General features: G+C 39.5%; 4 protein-coding genes across 6 annotated transcripts; all 4 read right to left on the reverse strand.

Annotated features, from left to right (window-relative positions):
* Positions 1 to 2469: 2469 nt before the first annotated feature.
* Positions 2470 to 4369, reverse strand: LOC121944179 (UDP-glucuronosyltransferase 2B17-like). Its single transcript, XM_042487888.1, is given in 4 exon segments — positions 2470 to 2484; positions 2959 to 3213; positions 3216 to 3892; positions 4009 to 4369. Coding segments are annotated over 4 exon segments (1308 nt in total).
* Positions 4370 to 6489: 2120 nt separating this feature from the next.
* LOC121965133 (UDP-glucuronosyltransferase 2A2-like) lies at positions 6490 to 10314 on the reverse strand. 3 transcript variants are annotated; one of them, XM_042515327.1, is made up of 2 exons: positions 10234 to 10314; positions 6490 to 8430 (listed from the first exon to the last, which is right to left on the reverse strand). In XM_042515327.1, the coding sequence occupies exon 2, from the start codon at positions 8402 to 8404 to the stop codon at positions 6833 to 6835; it is 1572 nt and encodes a 523-aa protein (XP_042371261.1). In that variant the 5' UTR covers positions 8405 to 8430; positions 10234 to 10314; the 3' UTR covers positions 6490 to 6832. The 3 variants fall into 3 exon arrangements, with proteins under 3 accessions (XP_042371261.1, XP_042371329.1, XP_042371399.1); XM_042515395.1 differs by lacking the exon at positions 10234 to 10314 and adding an exon at positions 8972 to 9049; XM_042515465.1 differs by lacking the exon at positions 10234 to 10314 and adding an exon at positions 8883 to 8964.
* Positions 10315 to 11116: 802 nt separating this feature from the next.
* Positions 11117 to 12730, reverse strand: LOC121944187 (UDP-glucuronosyltransferase 2C1-like). Its single transcript, XM_042487900.1, is given in 2 exon segments — positions 11117 to 11310; positions 11312 to 12730. Coding segments are annotated over 2 exon segments (1593 nt in total). The 3' UTR covers positions 11117 to 11136.
* Positions 12731 to 16066: 3336 nt separating this feature from the next.
* On the reverse strand, positions 16067 to 17734 carry chrna5 (cholinergic receptor, nicotinic, alpha 5). The gene is made up of 4 exons (XM_042515561.1): positions 17635 to 17734; positions 17285 to 17462; positions 16512 to 17207; positions 16067 to 16376 (listed from the first exon to the last, which is right to left on the reverse strand). Exons 1-4 carry the CDS (start codon positions 17706 to 17708, stop codon positions 16218 to 16220), a joined length of 1107 nt encoding a protein of 368 aa, XP_042371495.1. The 5' UTR covers positions 17709 to 17734; the 3' UTR covers positions 16067 to 16217.
* Between the last annotated feature and the right edge of the window lie 2547 nt (positions 17735 to 20281).

Raw genomic sequence — 20281 nt, forward strand, 5'->3', positions numbered from 1 at the left:
TCTGTTTAAAAACAACAGGCCTCTTCTCTCAGGCTGTATAACACATTAGGAACACCTCCATATTTAAAAAAGAATAAATAAAAAAAAATCTATGATCTCCTAATGTGGATTAAAACCTTAAATGCATGAATGATTATGGCTTTTACATCCATCCACATGGTCAGTTCTTTAAGAAGAATTGAAGCTCTTTTTTTGTCTGCTTAGTTTGTTCAAATTATTTTCATCATGACATATCTTGTGGTGATTGCCAAAGCACTGTGACTTTCTTAAGAATAGTACTATATAAAAAATTGCTGATTAGGTTGACATGAAAAAATATAAAGTGATAATAGAAAGTAATTATTCCCATGTCTCACTTTAATGTATTCTAAAATCTTGTTTTCTCCCTTTTATAAGGAAACTCTTTCAGCATGGAGGAGGAAGAAGAGTAAGAATATGGATTCACTTATTACAAATAATTTCTATGTCACGTTTCTGCATGTGGCAAGTAAAATGTGCTTTATTTTGTCATATTATAAAGGTGTAATATTTTAAACGGCATGAGAAAAAAATAATTTGCTAAATAAAACAGACTTCTGATATTGAAATAGATTAACTTAAATTTGCTCTAAATAAATGTTTAGTATTATTGATTTTTTTCAGGTATCAGAATGTTGCGGTTGACGGGGACTTCACTTACTCTGACGATTATGTGTACAGTGTTGCTGGTAAGTCATAATAACCTACTTTATTACAGGAGTAGTTTCTCTTTGCATATCGATGATCATGAAGATGACTGATAATGGTCAGATGAGCGGCAACTAAAATCTTTTTCGTTTCAAAGGTAGGCCTGTAAAATTAATCAGTATAATTCAGTTTTCTCAGACATGGTGAGTAAAGCAAAGGAGGCTAATTCAGATGTGCAAATGCATCATTTGTTCTTTTTTGGGTGTGTGTTTTTTTCGCTTACACTGATCACTGACAAGTCAACGTGACAGAAATAAGAATAGTAAACCATGAGAGAGTTTAGAAGGCATAATGCATTATGTTGCTGCCTTGTTATTTCAGAAGAGCAAGCTTTCTGATAGTTCAGTGTATCTTACAGGAAAACCACATCTTCATTTGAAATAACTGCACAGATATGAGTAGCATTTCCCAGCATGCTCTCCGACTCATGAGAGCTAATTCTGTTCATGACGTGAAAAGAAAGCTTCAAAGAACCAAAAGTGAATGTACAAAAGCCTAAAAACATTTACCACAGGGCTTCATATGAACTGTGACCTTCTCATCCACAGATGATCCCCCTGTAGGACCAGATCCATCATGTGTGTATGCCAAGTCAGTCAGACAGAAGAAACGCTATAACCAGGGCTCTGTGGATTGTAATTTCAGTCATGCGTAACTTTTCACCCCCCATTCAGAAATATGTTTTTCCTTGTGCTCATATACCCTAAAATGAATGACCTTGACTATACTGACTGGTGCATGTTCAAAGATTGTCGTTAGAGATGTGTTTTCACAATCCTGTACTGAGGGGGTGCTGTCTGTGTGCTTTACATGAAATGATATTCAAATTTAGATCAGGCGAACTTGATTAGGTGCATCACAAACATGAAAGCTAATCACTGTCTGATATGGAACGCATATCGACAGGGTAACTTTGACCAGCAAAGAAACCTGAAACCTCCAGCACAGAGTGGACATGTCAGTACAGAGATCAGTTTAGATAAGCATATTTAAAGTTTTGACAGCAATTATAGTAGAATTATCGTGCAACTGATGTTTTGATATAGTTTGCTGTTGTTAAATGTAGTCCCCATTCAATATGTTAGCTGTTCAGCATGGCTTCAGGCAAGAAAAATAGTTTTCTTCACAAAATAATTCATTAACTGAGATACAAATTGTCATTTTGTGGATTAAGTATTCCTTAAAAGTGTGTGGAGGGGGGACTTTAAATTTAAGATTTGAGATTTAAGAAGAACCTGATCATCCTCAGCAAAGGTGCTGCAAGAATAATTAGAAAACAATCTAACTCCTTTTGATTTCAGGATATTTGTATCTCACAAGCCATAAATAGAAATATTAAATGTTGCCATTATAAAAAAGGATTGCATGTGTTAATTTTATGTGTTAGTTCTTAGGCTTTGTATGTGTGCAGGTGGTTTTACCCAATATCCATGTTAAACATATATGGATAAATACATGGACAATAAATTGTATACACCAACCCTCTGTTTTTGTTGTCTCATTTTGTGATTTTTCAGCATTGTCTCATTAGTGCTCTAGTATAGTAGATGCCTGCAGCAGCTGTTACCAGAGAGCTTCCCCTCATGAAAGTTCAACCAAAGACTTCATTGACCTTATCTGATAAGAAAGGCACTCCATCAGCAGCAGTGACTGTAATGACTAACCATGTTCCTCAGCTGATGAGCTACCAATAAAGAGGAGCATCCAATATATCTGTCACTGCTGCTTTCTTCCCCTTTCCCATTACTGCTGCTGCTCCTAGGGGAAATACAACAGAGGAGCTGATGGAAAGAATGGAGATGGGACTTTGTAATCGAAAAATAGGGAGCAGCAGTGTGCATTGCTGTGAATATTTAACTTCTGTACACAGAGGTTTTAACTGTGAGCCATGTTAATGTTTTTAGTGTCATTTTTCATTCTGAACATAAAAGGTACACTAAAGAGCATATCCTTTGGAGTCATTTTTGTACTGCTGTAAACCTTATCTTACACAGGAAAAAAGGAACAACTTCCTTTTATTCAGTAAAGGCTCAGATATGCAACCCATACATAATTCCCCTGTTGCACGTAAAGGGGGACTTTTTCCAGAAGTGTTTAATGGTTGTGTTTTTGTTTTATGAAAATGTAATGAAATTTATTTCAGTGAACAAGAACAGAGTTCAGTGTCTAGTCATTTTTTATTAGTTTTTTTCTTTTCAAGCTTTTCTCAAGACATGCAAATCTGCAAAATACAAGAGCGAGGGAAGTGATCGCCCCAGCAGCAGCCAGAAAAGACAGAAGCACATCTACAGAGTGATAGGAATACCAGGGCATTTTGTAGGACTCTGTTCTCAGGTGAGCTGCACCTTTGTGTCTCATAACAAACTCTAACCAGAAGAGGGCGTTCTCCAACGGGGTTATTGGCTGATCTCTGTGCAGCCTGGAGAGTCTCTGCATGTTCATCCTGTAGGAGGGCTCATTCAGGACTTCCTGAATGGCTGAAAGAAGATGTCTTCATTCATACTAAAAATATCAATCATCTTTCCTGCTCCTCTTACCTCAATTCTTAACAGATTATCACGCTGATCAAAAATTAATGGAAGTCCTAGGATAGGTACTGCGTGGTATATCGCCTCTTGAACGCCGTTTGTTCCTCCATGAGCCACAAAAAGTTTCATCTTGGGATGTCCTAAAAGATCATTCTGTGGCATCCAGTCTACTATCAAAGTGTTGTTGCCCAGAGTAGCTGGTCTTTTACCTTTATATCTCCAGATGACTTTCTGAGGTAATTTAGCAAAAGCTGCAGCAATCTCATCAGCTAGGTCACGGGGAAGCTCTCCAATTAAGGTTCCCAGAGACATTATAATGACTCCATGCTCTCCAGAACTCTGCACAAACTCCTCCAGGTGTTCAGGAAGAGGTTTTGCAGGTTTACACTGGAATCCTCCCATATAGACAACATTAGGCATGGTGGGACGAGGGAACTCAAACACAAAGTCCGCTCTCATCAGCCAAATGTCTGCCGCTTGAAACAGGGATAAATAGTCTGCGTCTGGACCTAAATATTTACTAACAAGGCCGACATAATATGGTAAAATATAATACGCAATTTGAAACTCTGTGTAGCCAAAAATGAATATGTTAAGGAGTCTCTGAGGAAAGCTCATTTTATCTGACAGCTCGGACCCTACCAATGGCACATAAGAAAGAGGAGTAGGTGCAATTGCAGAATGACCTTCACCATGACTCGTCCATCTGACATTGAAAACAAGAGCAATTTGAGGTAGTGTGCAAATATAACACCGATTGGTGAAACAGGGTCTGCAAGGACAAGGTCGTATTTGGCATCCAGTAGTGACTGCATCCGATCTTTGTTTTCAAAAAGCAGCTCAATCATTTTGCATCCTTTCTCGTTCATTTCAGCAGACTTTTGTGCCACTTCAATTTCCAGTTTGAGACGTGTCCACAAAGACTTTCCTTCCCTCTGGATTTCCAGCAACTGGGTCACAAACGCAGTTAAAAATTCTTCATCAAATCCAGACTCTGCATTGAGTGTAATTGAAGTGTAGAACGGGGAGTTTTCCTTGATGTACCAGCTGTCTGATGCTCGTACAACAGAAACTTGGTGGCCCCTTGAGTGCAGTTCCTCAATAACGATTTTCATGTTTATCCAGTGGCTCCCGTCCACTGGAAAAACGATAACTTTCCCACCATAAATCACAACTGGGCAGAGGAAGAAGAGGGTGATCCAGACCCAGGGCCAATTCATTTTATTCTAAAGTTGGGAAGAAAGCATATTATTTCTTAGCAGAGGCACTCTTTTCAAGTGTTTTTATCCAAACATTTAATTTTCTTAAATGCAGTGAATAAAAGTCCAAAAACAGAGACAGTTTCTTATGAATTTAAGTCATAGGCAAACTTATTTAACAGCAGAAATATATCAAAACAGACATTAAAAACACTTGTTCAGTATAATACAAGTGTTTATCCAGTCGTATACTCAATATTTCCAGAAACACATGCCTTTTTGCTAAAACTAACAATATAAACACTTCCACCCACAAATATTTGCCCTGAGCGTGTCTGCGCAGGGGCGTGCACATGAGATCCACTTAAGCAGAGTTCAAACACACACTCATGCCCAGACATGCTGCTCGACCGTGCTAGGCCGTTTGCACTGACATGTTTTAAAAGTCAAGTCTGTAGGATTTTGGGGCATCTGCTGGCAGAAGTTGTATATGATATTTATCTATGTTTTTATCACTTAAGAATAATCTCAGTAAAAGAACTGCTGTGTTTTCATTACTTTAGAGTAAATGGTTTATATCGACATAAGGAGTGGGTTTCTTGCAAGGAGTCAACCATGTTGTCCTTCAATAACTCAAAACAGACACATCAAACACCAGCTTGAGATAGGGCCACTAAATCCTGCACACTAGACATTTAAATACTAAGGTCTAAGCATAAATGCATGTGTTTGAGAAGTACTGAGCATACAACTGGATACGTGAGACTTGGATTATACTGCATGAGATGTGTAAGAGTTTATAAACTGATGTTTTGATATAGTTGTGCTGTTGTTAGATGTGTTCCCGTTTGCTTTGATTCATGAGTATTGTTCCTCTTTTTTGGATTCACCATTCACAGTTGAGACACGATAAAAATTTTTTTTAAAAATGTCTTAACTAATTCACTGTAACCTGTGGTGAGTAACTGATATAAAAATGAGCCTTTTGTGGGTGAAGTATTACTTTTACATTTTTTGCTTTTAATAATTTTACTGTGGTTAGTGTAGCCTGCTGCAGTTGGTTTCATCATAGAGACTCAAATGTAAGAACAATGACAAACTAAAAAATAAGGGTGTTAATATTTTTATTTAATTTTATTTCACTTTTTGTCCATCCGCAAATGCTGTTAACACTTTCAGCCACAGTAAGAGCTAATTGTAACTGAGAGAATCTGAACCACAAGAAAATGTATTGCATGCCAGTTAAAAATTAACTTTTGGATAAACACAAAACTTCAAATAGATAGCTATCAGTTATTTTAATTGGCAAAAAAAATGCTAATGTTACCTTTTTGGCATCCAATGTATTTTATTCAATATGCTCCCTTGTTAGAGAGCAGAACACGTCCTCGTCTGCAGGTTCCAACCCACGCAGGACTTTGGTACTGCAATTGCATGTTCTTAAATGCACAAGTGATAAGGGGGTGGAAAGGAGAGTAAAAGTCAACCATTATTTTTGACCCTTACATAAATAGCAGTTATAAAATGATTTATAAAATGCAGGACCTTTATCCTGTGTTACAACTGAAAAGAAACACAAGAAATCAAGATTGTAAAAAACATTTCATTTTTTGGGGGGGAGTTTGTGTGGCCTACAATGCTTGGGTGAGTGTTCTTTTGTCTTCTGAAAAAGTAAAATTATAAAATAGCTGATAATTTGCATTTACAGGCTGGTAAAAATACTGTAAATGGCTGAACAGCAACACCTGCTGGCTGGGAATGTGATTAACACGTCCTCATTTAGTTCAGGTTATTTCTAATACATCCATGCTATTAAAACTTATGCCATGGCATATATGAAAAGAAAGTTGATTATTTTTCTCAAGTCCAACAGTCCACATTGTTTTCTTCTTAAAAAAATGGCAATGTGAGTCTTTTTTCCTCTTCTAGCATGATAACATAGTGTAGCATACATCAAAATAGATATAGAGGATAGAGAGTTGAAACTTTTGACTTGACTCATGTCATCAAGTTCGTCTACTAGTACGTAGCTTGCATTTGCTGTGAGTTTTATTTGTTTAAGACCAAAATTAGAGGTTAAACTGATACATTGAAAGGTCAAGAGATTATTAAAAATGACTTGGCTTTAAACAAAGTAATCAAACAGACTTTACTCTTGCAAATTGGCAGTCAGTTGCATAATTGTGTAATGGTAATTACATCTCTTTTTTATTTTTTACAGTCCATTTTTTTCTAGCAATATTTAAGTTACTTGCAGAACACTTAAGACACATTTAAAATGTCAAATTCTGTACTTTTCGATATCCAGCGGATTACAGCCAGATTTCTCATATACCAATGTATTCAAAAATATGAAAATTATCATTCCATTTTTCCTGATTAGTCAGTTTTCACTTTCTTTTTCAAACACAATCTAAAGCATGACCATACTAACCCTGCAAAAAATAACAAAATGAGCAAAGCAGCTGTTACTAAAAATAGTATTACATCTACAGAGTGATAGGAATACCAGGGCATTTTGTAGGACTCTGTTCTCAGGTGAGCTGCACCTTTGTGTCTCATGACAAACTCTAACCAGTAGATTGCACGATCCAGTGGCTTCACTGGCTGATCTCTGTGCAGCCTGGAGAGTCTCTGCATGTTCATCTTGTAGGAGGGCTCATTCAGGACTTCCTGTATGACAGTCTGAAATGTTTCCCTATCCAGTACAGAAACATCTATAACCTTTGCAACACCCTTTGCTCTCAGTCTGGAGAGGTTGTCGGCTTGATCGAACACAATGGGAATGCCGACAATTGGAACTCCATGATATATAGCCTCGTATATTCCGTTAGTTCCTCCGTGACTTACAAAGAGTTTAACATTTGGATGTCCTAGGAGGTCATTCTGTGGCATCCAGTCGACTAGTAAAGTGTTGCTGCCCAAAGTCGCTGGTTTGTCACCTTTATATCTCCAGATGACTTTCTGAGGTAATTTAGCAAAAGCTGCAGCGATCTCATCAGCTAGGTCACGGGGAAGCTCTCCAATTAAAGTTCCCAGAGACATGATGATGACTCCATGCTCTCCAGAAGTCTGCACAAACTCCTCCAGGTGTTCAGGAAGAGGTTTTGAGGGCTTACACTGGAAGCCTCCCATATGAATAATATTCGGCATAATAGGACGAGGAAACTCGAACACAAAGTCCACTCTCATCAGCCACAGGTCTGCAGCTTGAAACAGAGAGAAGTAGTCTACATCTGGGCCAAAGTAGCGGCTGGACAATTCAGAATAATGTGGCCCAACCACCTGCTTGTACAGATGCATCCTCATGGTGTAGAAAACTATGTTTTTGACCCTCTCATAGAAAGTCATTTGATCTGTTAGTTCTGAAGGTGGAAGCGGTACGTAAGAAAGCGGAGAGGGTGCAACAGCAAAATGGGCTTCACCGTGAACAGTCCAGCGGGCGTTAAACACTAACGGCAATCCCAGATAGTGAGCCAGCATGACGCCTCCTCCGTTAGCAGGGTCCGTCAAAACCACATCATACTTGGCGTCTCGCAAGAACTTCATTAACTCTTCATTTTCAAATATGTGCACAATCACTTCACAGACTTTCTTGTGTAATTCAAAGAACTTTTCCTTCAACTCCATGTCTAAAGCAAAGCGGGCCCATGCGGACCCCTTGCTTCGCTTAATTTTAATAACTTCAGAGACAAAGAGTCTAAAAAAATCTTCATTTCCACCACCGGCAACATCCACTGTGACAGTATTGTAATGTGGAGACGCTTCTCTGATGTACCAGCTATCTGCAGCCCGAATGACAGTAACAGTGTGTCCCCTTGTATGCAGCTCCTCAACAAGTACCCTCATATTCACCCAGTGGCTGCCGTCATGTGGAAAAACCAGAACTTTCCCACCGTAGGCTGCTGAAATAATGACAGCCAAAAGAGAGATGATGGAAACCAATGACATCTTCAAATCCTCTTAAACTGTGCAGTCTGAAATCAAAGAAAAAGAGGGGGAAGAAAACAAACAAGTTACTTATGCATTCCAGGAAATGAATGCGCAAAGGCAGATGATAATCCAGGACACCCACAACAGGGAGCTACAATGATGTTCCTTTCAATTGTCTCTCTGTTTGTGTGGAAAAACTCATTCTGACAGCCCTCACGTGCATGTTGCACATGGGGCCTCTCTCAGGAAATTAGAGTGCCAAGAGCTCTGCGTGCATTTTGTTTTGAACCCCGATTCCTCTGAGCAGCAGTGTTTTCACAACCTGAACTGTGTGCATGAAAGAAATATTCAAGAGCTTCCATTTGAGAAAACACATAATCCCAGAGCATTAAATCCCATACACCTATTTTCCTATTGATTAAATGTCTAATCTTTCAACAATGGACTTGATTCAGTAACATTAGCTGGCAAAACCTAGAAAAAATGATTCCCTTACCATGCTGTACAGCTGCTTACAAAACTCTCCACAAAGATCACTCACTCTTTTCTCATAAAATGGAAAAAACCTTTAAATGTCAAGCTTACAGCGGAAAGTTCCCCGGCACTCTTGAACACAATCTCTCTCGCCAGACCCAAACAAAACAAAACAGACCACTGAAGAGCTTTTAGTCAAACCAGTGTGGCAATGAAGCACTTCCTGGTTCCTTTTGTCCCACCCTTAAAGACTGTCACAACAGATTCTCCCTTACCAGGGAAGCTTAGTCCTCGTGATGCAATAAGCAAGAGCTGTGGTGCTATTGGCAGGAAATAGTGGCTGTAAATACATGGGTGGTCTACTTCATGCTTGTGTTTCACAACATTAGAGCACCATACTTACTACATGCCTGCAGACTCAGTATATTTGAACTACTGCTATCTTAAAATATAAAGATAACAAAAGTGCAAATTGTGGGGTTTTTTTTATACAGCAGGATTTGAGTCTCTTAAATAACAGTGGGGTTTGTTTGTATCATACAGTGTCATTTGGATGCTACACTGAGAGAGCAGTTTAACATTTGCTGTCACACATTAAGTGTGACATTTTTGCAAATACATTCAAACAGACATCTTGCTAAACACTCAGTGGAGCAGTGGGCGTAGTTAAATGCCAGCAATTCAATTTAAAAAAAAAAAATTAACTGTCTGCTTGTAATTGCTGAGGCAGGACTGTGCAGGACTAAAAAAAAAAAAAATAAAAACCACTTCCTGATTTTTTGTGTTTTCTTTTACAGCATTTGCCTCGCCCCTGACGACGGTTCTGCTTAACTTAACTACATTAAATGATTGTCTCTTTAAGACACTCATTATAGTTCAATGAGGCAGAGCTCCAAAGTAATCTAAGGGAAGTGTTTATTTATTGTGGTGATACTCATATGAGACATTATATTAGAATTGAAGAAATCCAAAAGAACAAAACAACATTAACAAAATATAAAAACTAATAAAGATAAAAAAGCCCTCACTCTGCTGGATCTTCAGTCTGAAGCCAAAACACTGACAAACACTTTGACCTGAGATGACTTTATCTTGAGCTCCGGATCTGCAGGCAGTGACCACACCTAAATAATCACGGCACCCACATAGACCTGTGCACACCTTTGAGGTAAACTCCACCTCTAGTTTAACATTTTTATTACACAAAGTCAAACATGTTATTATGAAAACAGGTCTAACAGTGTGACGTACTTACTATCTGCTCGACTTTGAGGCTTACCAGTGACATGTGCTTTCAACATTTGAAAGCATTAAAATGAAACCCAGTTTTAGGAAAAACAAACAGATTTATTTCATTGTTCTTTACAACTCACCATTTGTAGATCCAACAATGTCAGAGATTTCCTTTTCAAATGTTCCACAGAAAGTACAAAATCACAAAATTGGACATAAACATAGACTGTGGCTGAGCTTGGCAGAGGCAAAAAGAAAAAGAATACTTCTCAGGCAACAACAAAAGCTGCAACACCTGAAGCTTATCACAATGACCTCCTGAAGGGCGTCTGCATCAGATGTGTCAAAAAAAAAAGATGCACCACCTGGTGGTTGGATTTGTAAAACTGAAAATGGCTTACAACACAAAAAATGAATAATACATCAGAAAACATATTTTAGCTTCTGTGGGATAAACCAGACCGGAACAATCAAAACTGATCAATCTGTTTCAATAATATTTCTCATAGAGCTACATTAAGTTACACACAGTACAAATGACTAAGATAAGGTGCAGGTCTTAACCCCAAACGGGTCTTTATTTGTGCCTATGAGCCCCTGCTATCTTAAAATACTTACAGACATCAGGTATCAGGAACATTTAGGCTATTTCCCATGAACACCGGTCAAATGAAGATTAGAAATATCCACAATGGGAAAAGTGAAATCTAAATCAATTTAGAATAATTCCAAGTATTTTACATGTAATGCTCCTGAAAGAAGGTTACAACACCCATATTGATTATGCAAATACTTAACTAAAATACAATCATACAAATTAAAATAGCATACAATGTGATTGCTGAGTAACTGAGTAACATATGGCCATTCAAGCAAACCTCATATTGATCTCTTATAGTAATGCCCAAATCAGCATCAGAATCATGTAAAAAAATCAAACTAATCCAATCTTTCATTATATAAGATCATGTTAATCATGATTATTTATGATTAAATCACTGATGTATTTAAAAAAATGTACAGAATTTATAGTGCTGAAATGATTAGTCATGTTTCACTTTACGTTTACAGAATGTAGTGAATAAACACCTCATGAAAACGAAAATAATGAAAAGCACGAGCAGCACAGCTCCAGCCAGGAACAAAACCACATCTACAGAGTGATAGGAATACCAGGGCATTTTGTAGGATGCTGCTTTCAAGTGAGCTGCACCTTTGTTGTCTCATAACAAACTCTAACCAGAAGAGGGCGTTCTCCAACGGGGTTATTGGCTGATCTCTGTGCAGCCTGGAGAGTCTCTGCATGTTCATCCTGTAGGAGGGCTCATTCAGGACTTCCTGAATGATTTTCAGGAAGTTGTTGTTTTTGTCCACTGAGGCTAATGTAATGATCTTAGCCCCTCCTCTCTCTTGCAGACGCAGCAGGTTGTCATATTGGTCAAAAAACAAGGGCAGACCCACAACTGGGACTCCGTGGTAAATAGCTTCTTGAGCGCCGTTTGTTCCTCCATGAGCCACAAAAAGTTTCATCTTGGGATGTCCTAAAAGATCATTCTGTGGCATCCAGTCTACTATCAAAGTGTTGTTGCCCAGAGTGGTCGGTCTTTCACCTTTATGCCTCCAGATGACTTTCTGAGGTAATTTAGCGAAAGCTGCAGCGATGTAGTTTGTTAGGTCAGCAGGAAATTCACTCACAAAAGTCCCCAGAGACATCATGATGAATCCATGTTCTCCAGAAGTCTGCACAAACTCCTCCAGGTGTTCGGGAAGAGGTTTTGCAGGTTTACATTGGAACCCTCCGATATAGACAACATTAGGCATGGTGGGACGAGGGAACTCAAACACAAAGTCCACTCTCATCAGCCACAGGTCTGCTCCCTGTAATAAGTCACTATATCTGACCTCTGGGCCAAAGAACTTATCACAAACAGATTGATACTGAGGGTGGATTAAAAATCTATCCTGAGCTTGCCAAATGAGAGAGAAAATTTGATTTTTGATTCTTTGTATGAAGGTCATTTTGTCTGACAGTCCTGAGCCGGTCACTGGGATATAAGACAAAGGAGAAGGTGCAATGGCCATATGTCCCTCTCCACTAGTTATCCACCGTACATTATAGACCAGAGGTATCTTAAGAGCATGAGCCAACAATATACCTGCACCCCATGCCGGGTCAGTAAGAACAAGGTCATATTTTTTCTCCTTCAAACTATTCATCATGTCTCTATCTCCAAGCATGTTAGTAGCCATTTTGCACATTATTCTGTGCATGTTAAACATAGCAGTAAACATCTCAGCCTGCAAACTAGCAAAACTCAGAAATGAGCTCTCTCCTCTTTCAATAACAATGATCTTTTTCAGGATTGGGTTAATGAAGTCATGATTAAAGGCCTCAGTGACAGGAACTGTGATCGTCTTGTAGTGTGGAAAGCCGTCCTGGATGTACCAGCTTTGATTGGTTCGGACCACATCGACAGAGTGTCCTCGAGAGTGGAGCGCTTTGATCATGATGTCCATGTTCACCCAGTGGCTTCCCTCTAAAGGAACGATTAAAATCTTCCCCCCATAACAGATTCTCCACAACAAGAACACGATAGATAAAAAGAGAATAAAAGTTGGATTTCCTTGAGAAGGCATCTTAAACCTGGCAGGAAAAAAACAAAACAGCATGCTCTGGATAAGTTCTTTAAATTCCATAAAAATACCGTAAAACAAAGTCATTTCTATATTAGGCAAATTCAGTGATACTGAATTACATACAATGTGATCTATTTCATACCTCTTTTACATGAAGTAGCTTTGGCCATGCATCTGCTGAGATGTTGGTGTGAAATACTGGAGGTACCACTGAATACATAACTACAAATTCCAGGAAAGCTTACATAAGTGGATTATGGATAATCTTTTTTCTGGGCTTTTCTTCAGGAATGGACACAACATGGTCTTTTTGTTAAAGCTGTGGGCTGAAATGTGTTACAGCTACTTGTTTGTGCCTTCTTGCATGAATTCTGTTCTGTTTTTTATATTTAAGTCGACTGATGTATTCAGTGTTTCACATTTATAGTCAATGACTTGCTTAGAGGAGAATTTTTGAAGGTATGCTTGTTCAAAACCACCAATAAGATGTAAAGTCCTTGATCCTTTGGGGCAGAGCCAATGTGATCCAAATAATGTGTCTTATATCGAAATATCAGCCAAAGATCCTAATAAACCACAAACAATGCCAAATAAATCCAGACTGCATTATTACTTGTATATTTTGATGCCAAAGTCTATTTAAGTTGATTGTTGTTTGTCTCAGTTGTTTTCTGCCAGACTCTTCTGGATGCTAGTATCTGCAGTACCTTGTCTTTCCCCTTGTTTTTCTAGTGTTTTCCAGTCCCTTCTTGTTGAATGTTTGTCCCCAGTTTGTCTCCCCTGTCTGTGTGTGTCTTAGGCTGGGCGTGGATACATTCTGTTCTGCAGCTGAACTCCTCACACACCTGCAGCTCTGATTGCAAGCTACCTCATTTAAGCCCAGCTTTCCTCTTTGCCAGTTTGTTGTGAACCCTTCTGTGGCAACATCATGGCTGTCATCTTAATTATTTATTTATTTTTTTGGTGAAGATTCTAGGAGTTTTTTGCTTTGTTTTTGAAACCTGCCTGAACCTGTCTTCTTCTCAGCCATCTGTGTGGTGCACAGAAAACAATCTGGTCCTGAACAGTAGTGAGACTAAGGAGTTGATCATAGACATTAAGAGGAAAGGAACGGGCATTCAGCCCCTGCTCATCAGCAGGGACTGCGTGGAGAGGGTCTCAGACTTCAAGTTTTTGGGTGTTAACATAGAAGATGAATTCAGCTGGAACGTCAACACCACTGCTACCATCAAGAAGGCACAGCAGAGCCTGCACTTCCTGAGAGTTCTCAGTAATTAGCCTACCAACTCTGCTCATGTCCTTCTATCATTGCTCCATACAGAGCATTATGACCTACTGCATCTGTGTGTGGTTCTCCAGCTGCACAGCTGCAGACAGGAAAGAGCTCCAGAGGGTCGTCACCACGGCCCAGAAAATTATTGGCTGCCCTCTCCCCTCCCTGGAAGATTTGTACACATTCCCACTGTTTCAGGAAAGTGCAAAGCATTCTCAGGGACCCATCTCACCCTGTGTTTGTTTTGTTTACCATTTTTTATTTAAAGTTTCTGTATTGAGACAACCAGATTTTGTCACTGACAGCATGTTGGTGCTGTTGGTGCCTTTGTTGCTCTTTCCAGCTGTAATTTGAACGCATGTCCATGCAGAGGCAGTGCAGGCTCAATCAAAGGCCGAGCTGTTCAAGTGCTGGAGCAATAAGTTTTCCTGGTGTTATGTAATGTTGATCACTGCATAGCAAACCTAAGGTTGTTTATCACATTTCTCAAAATTATATCACTTGAGGTATCTGCAGTAGGTGTCAACTAACAAGAAAGATTATAAATTGCTATAAACCTATTTTTACTTTTGATAGATTTTGTGCTTAGGGTGTAGCAGGTTAAAAAACATTCTGGACACACAGTCCCTCTGCACTAATCTGTTACCAAGGATCGTATTACAGATGCTGCAAAGAATGCAGATTTTTTTGTCCTCAAGCTGAAAGGACAAAGACACTCAAGTCTGGGCAAGAAAGTTTGCCTCTCCTGCCCACTCACAGCCAAGAAGAATGAATAAAGAAAAACTGTTAAACCATGTGTGTCCCTGTGGTTGAGTAACTGACCCAGGAGGTGCTCTGAATCCTTTTGTATTGTTTGCGTTTATGTAACTGTGATCTTACACAGAGGGAGAAATCACCAAGAGGTTCAGATCATTTGTTAAAAGAGTTGTGTGGATCAATATTCACTTCCATGTTCTTTTTATCACAAGTTTGAAACTACAAATTACAGAAAGACAAAGTTGAACCATCACTTTTATTTGAACTATGCCCCCCAGATAAAGTGGTCATTTTTCCAAACACCAGAGCAGTATGCAAAATGAGAATGAAGGTCTCCTCCTGTGTGTGTGTGTGTGTGTGTGTGTGTGTGTGTGTGTGTGTGTTTGTGTATATGTGTCTGTGTCTGTGTTTGTGTGTGATTGTCACGAGAGCCCTGTAATTGCTCTTACAGAGATATATAAAGTTGTATTGAACTGAACTGATATTCAACAGTGTGTCCTGCATAAACACAAGAGTCATTAGAGGGACATTTGTGAAATGATCCTGTGAGGACATGTCCTATTCCTATTTTGCATATTTTGCATCCATGAATCTCTATCAGACCCAAAGATGTATCTCTCTATGATGCCAGCAGAGGTGAGATCAACGCACATCACTTGACTCAAGAAACACGTGGCAAATAAGAGGACTTGCTAAAGAAACAATGATAAAAGACTTGACTTGACTTAGACTTCATACATATAACTCAAAAGAACTTGACTTTTTAAAAATAAAATACTGGCATTTTTATAGACATTAAGAATCTACATTTTGTTTTTGAAATATGACTGATGGATTGCCATGCATGCAATGGCAACCTACTTGGATGCAGCAGACCAGAAGAGGCTAACACATGAGGTAGCTCTCATGGAGGGGGCTAGTCCAAAAATAATAAAATTTGGATTCAATAATGACAGTAGAAAAGAACAGCAGTATGCGAAACCTCAGAAAGTACCTGACATACCATGGCTTATAGCTCACACTCAACTTGCTTGATTCTCTCACCTCTGGATTCCAGCAAGTACAGTAGGTGAAATTAGGTAATTGAAATTTTATTAATGTGTGAGATGCAGACAAAAATGCATGGGACACGGCTGAATGTTGATCTTTCTTATCATATGTAATACATCAATTTAGTCTTTTAATTTATCTTTAAACTAAGAAATACATTCAAAATCTCTTAAAAACAAACAAACAAACAAACAAACAAAAAGTCTTTGTGAGATACACAGCAAACAAGGCTCCAAAATCTGCAGCTTGATCTCTGGCACAGCTGTGGTTTACAGAATGACTGTGGATACGCAGAGCAGGGACGCATCTGAGTGGTAATCACAGTATAGTCTTTCAAATCTCAAATAAGACCCATAACAAGCTTTTAATGTGCTTTGCCTCCATTTTTGGCTAGTTGAACTGTGGCTCTTACAGTGTACTTCCAGCATGGTTAGGGACGATGATGTTGGCCCATTTGTAAATAACTGGGATGAAGAGGAGAGCAGAGCCCAGGATGGACACCAGGAGGAAGGCCCAAAGAAACATTCGATCCAGGACCTGGGCTACAAATTTCCAGTCTTGAACCACCTGGGACACAAAAAAAAGCACATCACTTTCATGTACTTAAAGTTGTGCTCAAGTATGGGGCCAGAAATTATCATTTTTTAATCACTTTTACCATTTCTATTATTGCTTGCAGAGGTGCAGATCCAACACACTCACCTCTCTGACCTCATTTTCTTTCACCACATGCATGGTTATGTAGCGAATAGAATCCAAAGCTGCCTGTAGGTTGTGTCTGGTGTATAGCAGAGGTGTCAGTTCAGGTTTCGAGTCCTTCATCATATCCTGTCCTCCTGCGCCTCCTGCTCTGGTTACTCCAGCTGGGGCATAACGGTCTGCATGGCTGCGCATACATAGCAGCTTAGGCAGTCGATGCAGGAAGATCCTCCTCACCCAGGGTGCCATGCCGTGATGTGTAGAGGAGGAGCGATGGTGGATGTTGATGGCAAAGACGGTGATGATGATGGAGAGTGTGACGAAGATCATAGTGAAGACCAGGTACTCCCCGATTAGAGGGATTGCCTTTGAAGAGGAAGGTATGATCTCCTCAATGACCAGGAGGAAAACTGTGAGCGACACCAGAACTGAGGTACAGAGAGAGATCTTCTCGCCACCATTTGAGGGCAGATAGAAGACAAGGATGGTGAGGAAGGACAGGCCAATGCAGGGGATGATAAGGAAGAGGGTGTAGAAAAGAGGCAACCTGCGGATGATGAAGAAGTACGTGATGGTGGGATAAGAGGCGCTGCCATCTGTCCTCAGACCACGACTGCCTGTGGCCTTCACTATTTCCCATTCACCGTTGTCAAAATAGTCCTTCTTGTCCACATGGAAGTCCTCCAGAATTATGTCCACCTGTTAAATGCAGAGGGCAATATCGTGTCAGTCACTGGTCATGACCAACACTTATGTTCTGTGGAGTAGAGACTCACCTGGGAGCCATCATATGTCCAGGAGCCAAACTTCATTGAACAATTCTGGAGGTCAAAAGGGAAGAAGGTGACATCAATGGTACATGCTGACTTGTAATTGGCAGGTGGAGTCCATGATATGGTTCCATCATATTTAACAACAGCTTTGGTGACAGTGCCCTCAAAACGCCCATCAGAGCTGTTGAAAGAAATAATATATGTGCATCTAAAATATTAACTTATAGCTAGATTATCTTATTTTACTTAGTGCCTCTATTTGATTCTAGGTTTCTATTTCAATTGCCATCATATACATTTGCAAAATATACATTTTCATCGATGTAATTTCCTTCCATATATAATGCACATACTTATCATACAGTACAATCAGGTAGCCAGATCCTGTCAGAAGGGACTCGGATGATCGTAATACCCAGATAGTCATCAGGGTTCCATCTGAGTTTCCTGTCAATCCACTCCTACATAAAGGAAGCATTTTGTAAAAACTCATCAACAACATCTACACAGTGAAGGGGCAGTTCACCTATAATCAAAAAGACATATATTTCCTTTCAACTGTAGTGCTGTTCATCAATCAACCTTTTATTACAGTGAGTTGCCGGGTAATGGCTGTAGAGATTTCTGCCTTCTCACAATATAATGGAATTAGATAGCACTCAGCTTATGTATCTTCGCACAAAGACCGAAAATAGTGGAAAAAAGCTAGCCTGGGTCGTTGGTAATAAAATCGGCCCACTAGCACCACTGAAGCTATGTAATCACACATATCTGATTAAATCCTTTAAAAAAAAATGTGGAAAAACTGCGAAAAGATACAGTGTCTTTGCTGGTGAGCTTTAGAGGTGCTGGTAGGGTAATTTTGTTACATTTGAGCAGAGCCAGACTAGCTGTTTTCTCCTCCAGTCTTTGTGCTAAGCTAAACTAATCAGCTGCTGGCAGTAGCGTCATGTTTACTGTCCAGACAGTGTTGCCAGCTCCTCAGTGAGGAAAGTAGCTACTGGCTCTCCCAAAAGTCGCTAGAAGTAGCTAGATGACGTAATCAACTAATTTGCATAATATGAAATTCTGAGAGAGGCAAAACTAATAGAAAAGGCTGACCAGGTAGTAACTATTTATGTATTTACAAAGTTGTTTTGTTGCTGCTGGACTGCATGAGTGCTGTGCCAGTAGTGACGAGAAGACGGCAGCCGTCCTCGCTGTACTTGGCTCTCGTGAGCACAGCCGTAACGTGAACCGAGTACGATATATGTTAGATGCTTTTTTGCAGACCTTTGTCAACACAATAATTCCCCAAATGACCAGAAAAAGTCACTAGATTTGTCGCTGGTCACTTTTGACTCATTAAGTCGCAGAGGGGTCTGAAAAGTCGCTGGATATAGCGACAAAGTCACTAAATTGGCAACACTGTGTCCGGATGTGAGTGGGCAATAACCATTTCCCTTGAGTTGGTATAGTTTTTCTGTGCTGAAATATTTCGCTAGCATACACGACTTTTCTCTGTCCAGCCCACATATAAGAGTACATGGACAAACATATATATCAAAATTTACTGTTTTAAGATAGAAAACTAGAAAATCTATTTGATTTGTTTCAGATATGCCATACACATTACGTGCCTTGTGATGCAATCATCTGATAATGAATCCATTCCCTGCTCTGCTCTGTTTCTATTATTGCTCTCAAACAGCACTGCATTCACCTCTCTGACCTTACTACAGTGTGTATGCCATCTAGAGTTTCTGGAAATGACCTCTGTGGCCATGGTTTCAAGAGGCAGAGAAAGTGAACCAAACACACACTAAATATACAGTGGCATTAAGAATCCTTATGTATGAAAGCCTGAGAAATCAATGCAAAATGACTAGCTTTGACCCCTGTCTGCTTTGCATCAGCAACAGATGACACAGGTGTGTCCTTTTTTCAATTAAGTGTCTGTAATGGAGCCATTATCAAAGAGACGGATGATATTGAATGTAGCAGTTATGAGTGGATGTATTCAGCATTAGGTTGGTGTTTTTATATCATTTGGCTGCTTGCCTGTCAACTAGAGCCAACGTGTTTAAACAGAATTCTGTTTTTTCTCAGTCCTGTACTCTGTCCAACTAATATACAGTGTGAGTCTCAAAGGAGTCCCATTGTCATGTTTATGTTCTCACTTGGGTTTTATTTCAGAGTAGAGCTTCAAGCTGTTATTCCATTAAAATAAATCTTTGGAAAGATTTTGTTCAGGAATGTTATGTCAACTGAGCAATTTCTAATAGAGATTTGGCCCGCTTCCTATACTGCATGTCCTTCACCAAAGTGAGAAGCTGATATACCTATTTAACTGTTCTGCACTGTGACTCATATGCGTCAGTGACTGTATATAATGCACACACTCTCAATTAAACATGCTTCTTCCAATGGATCTTGGGTGATTAAGGGTAAATGTAAGTAAAAAGGTAAACATAGGATACTGTAAATGGGACGGTGAAGTGTACTGATGTGTCAAAAAGGTCCAGAGCCACAGGTCAGCACCATAGACTGTAAATAATGGACATAGTTTTGTGGTGTCACCCATTGGTTTGTGGACTGGCTTTTTGAAGCCTCAAGTTCGGCATTTCAGCCGTTGCCATGTTTGATATTTGGAGCCAGAAGTGACTGGATGAGAGGTTTGAGCTGCAGAGGAGTGAGGGGTGGATCTGACTCAGAGACTTTAGTGACTCCTCACAGACAGCATGTCACTCAAGTGGCACGGCCTCTAAATATGTATAACTTGGAGCATTAACAAAATGTAAAGGGATGAGTTATATAAAAATTCATCCCCCTGTACAGTTGTGATGAATGTTGAATTTAAGAGTTAAGTCAAGTTTTAACATGGTGGTCTATGGGGATTTACTGTTTTAGCGCTAGCCTCAAGCAGCAGTTCAGTGAATTGCAGTTTTTGGCACTCATGCACTGGCTTCACTTTTAAGCCTCCAAAGTTGCCACATGGTCAAAACATGACTTGAACTTTGA

Source organism: Plectropomus leopardus, chromosome 1 (assembly GCF_008729295.1).
Source record: "Plectropomus leopardus isolate mb chromosome 1, YSFRI_Pleo_2.0, whole genome shotgun sequence".
NCBI lineage: Eukaryota > Metazoa > Chordata > Actinopteri > Perciformes > Serranidae > Plectropomus > Plectropomus leopardus.